Below are 5,092 nucleotides of genomic sequence, written 5' to 3'. Positions count from 1 at the left end.
TTGCAAAGAGTTGGACATGACTGAGTGACAGAACTGAACTGACTGATCTGATGGCTTGAACCAAAACAGAAGTGGAGACAGAGACCGAGGATAGATTCCATGAATTGTTGGAAGATAAACAAGGAAAGATTTGATGATTAATATAGCAAGTAACGGAGAAGATGAGCATAATTTCCAGTTTGGTGATGTTGATAGTTTGCACTGGGATGGCATTAATAAAAAGGATACTGGAAGAGAAATAGCTTTGAACCATAGGAAAGAAGAGCTACTAAGGTTAATTTTAGGAAGTAAAGAGTTTGAGACTCATCCATGTGGAGAAGATAAGTAGTCACTTGGAACTAAAGCTAATGATGTTCCAGGAGAGGCTGGGTTAGGAATCCTTTGACTTGGGAATGATTAAAGTGAAGCATCAGTATTTTAAGGGAATTAGTGGCAAAGGAATCATCTAAGAAACTGAGGAGGATCTGCCAGAGTGATGGGAAGAGGACCAGAAGAGAGAGCTTGGAAGACTTGATTCTAAGAGCTGTGGAAAGAATAGGAGAGGAGGAGGTGTGGACAGGTAGGTGGGCTCTCAAAGAGTATGATGGGAGATCAGCAAAAGAGGAGAGGAACAAGGAACAAGGCAAACAGACACTGGTAGAAGCTGAGCACAAAGAACTGGGAGTTGGTGATTAACCTCGAGGAAAGAACAGTAATAACCGATTAAGTCCCTACGAGGCACTGGAGGAGGAAGGTGGACAAGAGAGGCGTCACTTCCTCTGAGCCAAGTGAGATGGAGGTGAGTAGGCTGAGAGGCAAGTTAATTTGAAAGCAATTACTTTTTTTACATGTAGTTTCAAATCGAGTTATAATTTTAACGAGTCAGGTGAGAGCTTGTCTAGGTGATGATAATAAATAATTGACTCAAGAGCAAAATCCTCTTTCCTCACAGGGAACTTCTGTGAATTAACAAGAGTCATCGTTAGGGAAATTTTGAGATCCTGAGAAAATCAGGTAGTGTCCTTCTCACTTCCCTCTTATCTAACATCCTTATGTAGGTACAAAACAGGTTAAAATGAACATAGTGGGGATCCCTGAAGAGAAAAATGAGATCTATAGAGGAGTAGAAATGATAGCCTGTCAGAACTTTACATTTATCAAGTGCCTCGTGGCTTTTATGTCCCATGTTCCCTACCCACTCCTGTGCTCCCGTTTTTCCTTCTGCCTGGTACACCCCTCACCAGCTCCTCCTTCCTACACCACTGCCCTCCACTTTACCTCCTCACTACAAGGCCCCTCAACCTTCTTTCTCCTCTGATAGCAGGAACACTTTTTATATTGCTCTTTGCTGCCCATCTATCGTACCTTAGAGTCGTGTGTATGTCTTTTGCTTGTCCCATTTGACATTATGTGTCTACACAGGCGATGTCTTCTACTTTTTCTTTTACCCTCCACTGTTCCTTACTGAACAAATATAATGATTCCCTTTTTATAGATGACAAAAAAAAAAAAAAGATAGATGAGAAACCATAAAGCTCATGACTATAAAATTTAAAACTGTTCAGAACTGAGGTCTTCTGATTCCAGGCTTTTAACCTAAACTCTTTTCCTGTCTAGAAACGTTAGACAAGTGCTAAGGGGGCACCTAGGGGAGAAAAAGTGAAAGTGCGCATTAATATAGAGGCTCAGATGACCCAGGAAATACCAGCTGAGTCACTTCTTACTCTCCCAGAAGCTGCTTGTGAGGTCATCTGTCTGAGTCATGCAGACCTTCCCTAGTTACTCTGATGTGAGGGGCACATCCAGTGGGCTTGGCTAGAGCTCAGTTCTTTAAGGATATCTCTGGTAGTCAGTAGAGAGAGAGAAAGTTTTCTGCTGCCTTTACTGGAATGGTTTTTTACTTTGTTAGCACTGTTAGCCCTTTGTTGGCACTGTTACCCCTTTGTTAGCACTGTTACCTATTTAACAGATATCCTTGTTTTAAGTAGGTATATGACAGGATGATAAAAGACTGCAGCCATTAAATTAAAAGACAGTTGCTCCTTGGAAGAAAAGTTATGACCAACCTAGACAGTATATTAAAAAGCAGAGACATTACTTTGCCAACAAAGTTCTGTCTAGTCAAAGCTATGGTTTTTCCAGTAGTCATGTATGGATATGAGAGTTTGACTATAAAGAAAGCTGAGCACCCAAGAATTGATGCTTTTGAACTGTGGTGTTGGAGAAGACTCTTGAGAGTCCCTTTGACTGCAAGGAGATCCAACTAGTCCATCCTAAAGGAGATCAGTCCTGGGTGTTCATTGGAAGGACTGATGTTGAAGCTGAAACTCCAATACTTGGGCCACCTGGTGCGAAAAACTGACTGATTGGAAAAAACCCTGATGCTGGGAAAGATTCAAGGCAGGAAGAGAATGAGACGACAGAGGATGAGATGGTTGGATGGCATCACATACTCAATGGACATGAGTTTGAGTAAACTCTGGGAGTTGGTGATGGACAGGGAAGCCTGGTGTGCTGCAGTCCATGGGGTCGCAAAGAGTCAGACCCAACTGAGCGACTGAACTGAACTGATGATAGGCTGATCCATGCTGCCCCATCACATACTGACATATTTTCAGTTATTTTTGTTTACATCTTATCTGTACATTTGTAAAGAAAGGTCAAATAAAATGCATTTGTAAATGAAAAAGTTGTAGTGTATAATTATTACCAGACTGGCTCCTGACAATGTTGTGTCTTCTTAGCCTACTTCTCCCTTAGTTTCTTCTATACTCATCTTAGCTGCTTTTTCCTCATTTGAAATGGTTGTTCTTTGCTAACTGCCAACGTCCTCTTTGAAATGATTAACTGAGAGTAGTTTAAAATAGTACATTTGTCAAGAATATTTGTAGTTTAACAGCTTGTGATTCTCTATTGGTAGATTTCATTTACTAACTAGTGGTGAAGGAAACTTTTTTTTTTTTGCAGTTGATTAGCATGATATTTTGGAGAAGGAAATGGCAACCCACTCCAGTGTTCTTGCCTGGAGAATCCCCGGGATAGAGGAGCCTGGTAGGCTGCCATCTATGGGGTCGCACAGAGTCGGACACAACTGACGCGACTTAGCAGCAGGAGGAGCATGATATTTACAAAAATTACATTACAATGGCAACCACCTATTATGTCCAGGAATGAAGTCCACCCTGGATGTGTAGTATTTATATGGTTCATCTGAAGAAAAAAAAAAGACTTTGTCGTATAAGATTCTATGGTGGTATAGTGTCAAGATTTAACTGAGTTCACAAATCCATCCTTGGATTTTGCCTTTTCCTCTGTATCAAACCTGTAAGATATGGCATTTGTCTCCACGAAAATGTGAAAAAAACCCAAACAACCCAATACCATATTCAGCTTTTCCCCCTTTTCCAATTGTTTGATAGAAATGAAACTGAAAGAAAAATCCCAATTTTGGAATAAATAAATATAAGGCACCTTGTCCTTTCAGTGCCTTACATTTTTATAGCTCTAACTTTGTTCGTGTTATCTTTTGCACTCTATGCTATTTGAAATTTTGTTGGTAGAGTCTGTCTCTGTGTCACAGATCTCATCTGCAGAGGCCACTAAGACAATAGTGGGGGCTACTAAAAGTGTTTCTCATTTTGGACCCCTTTATTCTTTGTTTCCAGTTATCTATGAAATGGGCACTGGAGGAGTCTTCATGAATTGCTCTTGGGGAAAATAAGAAACTTGACAGAAAATGCATCACAATTGTCTAATGGGATGATATGCCCCAACTTACTGACATAAAGAAACTTTGCAGGCAGCCAACCCATAGTGAGCTAATTTTACTACCAAGGAGGTCACAGCAACCACAAAGACACGTGAATGCTTGGCATGGCCAGGTTACATTTATTTTGTACCAAGCAAAGCAGAAAATTACTCTATAGTCGAGTTACTTCCTCTTTTGAGGAACCAAAAAGACAATAAATGTAGTTGAAAACAGACACACAGATGGTGGTCAAGCTTGTGATAGGCCCAGTGAAAAGACAATACTTCTGGGTTATGACTTGTGGTTCCTCAGGAAGGAGGGTTGGCCTGGAAAGAAGCCACTGGATGAATTCCTCTAACTTGGTTGCGCTGAGGAAAAATCTCCACTTTCCTCCATGGACAAAAGTTAGCTTGATCCATGTATTAAAGTCTGGGTAGATATAAATATTTGACTTTGCTTTTTGAAAGCTTCTTAATGCATTTTGATAGTTACTTTTCTTCAGAGCTTTAATCTGAGGAGATATTGTTTTTTCCTCAAGATGATCAGTGGAGTTAGGATAACTGAGCATTTTCTCTGGTTCTGCTGAAGAGATTTCCGAATCTATAGAGGTCAGTGTGTTCTTCAGAGTTTCTGGTTGTGTGACTTTGTGAAGAAGTTCTATGATCTCTTTACCCTTTTCTCCATCCAGAACCTCTAAACAATGTACATTGGAGCAAGAATTCTGGTTTCCCAGTTCTGTCACCTTCTTCTTTAAAGCATCAATGTCTTCCTTCACAGAGACGATATCTTCAGCTGTTGTACACTGTTTATTTTCATTAACATTCATTTTGGTTTCCAGTACTTCCATCTGCTTCTGACAGAAGTCAGTCCTTTCCTGGATTTTTGATAATGCACAGATCATGCCAGTCATTTGGCTGAGGAGTTCAAGCTGGGTGGTTTTAATATCTTGGAGCATTACTAGAAGATTCATTTCTTCATCAGCATCAAGATCCTCTTGATCACAATCATGGGAAGTCATAGCTGGACATCTGGTTGAATTCGGATACTGATTCTTACATTTGTGGTAAGCATTTTTAAGAGATTGTCTGATCTTGGAGAAATTTGAATTCCACATCTGCCCAGCAGCAGCTTTTACCCTTTTGGCTTGAAGTTTGTACATCTTTCATAATGAAACAAGAGACAAAGTGTTGGGAAACCTGACCAAAATCAAAGAAAGAAGCAAAGAAATTGAAGAATGAAACGGTTTTTCTCTTACTCTTTGTTGGGTATCTTTCCCGGTGACATTGTTGAATGTCCTATGGAGAACATGAAGGACAATAGCAGGCCCTCTTCAATGGTTAGCTTCTTATAGGGCAGTTCGGCTGG

The 5,092-nt window shown here is 40.3% G+C and overlaps 1 protein-coding gene across 1 annotated transcript; it reads right to left on the bottom strand.

The window, feature by feature from the left end:
- Positions 1–3,899: 3,899 nt before the first annotated feature.
- CCDC54 (coiled-coil domain containing 54) lies at positions 3,900–4,886 on the bottom strand. The gene has a single exon (XM_052649858.1). It carries the CDS (start codon positions 4,884–4,886, stop codon positions 3,900–3,902), a length of 987 nt encoding a protein of 328 aa, XP_052505818.1.
- Between the last annotated feature and the right edge of the window lie 206 nt (positions 4,887–5,092).

The sequence above is a fragment of the Budorcas taxicolor genome, chromosome 1, assembly GCF_023091745.1.
Source record: "Budorcas taxicolor isolate Tak-1 chromosome 1, Takin1.1, whole genome shotgun sequence".
Taxonomy (NCBI): Eukaryota; Metazoa; Chordata; class Mammalia; order Artiodactyla; family Bovidae; genus Budorcas; species Budorcas taxicolor.
The sequence above is the reverse complement of the archived record's forward strand: the minus strand, read 5'-3'. Positions and strand labels throughout refer to the sequence as shown.

Excerpts from the sequence above, each read along its gene's own strand:
- CCDC54 (XM_052649858.1), bottom strand. The coding sequence starts at position 4,886 with ATGTACAAACTTCAAGCCAAAAGGGTAAAAGCTGCTGCTGGGCAGATG.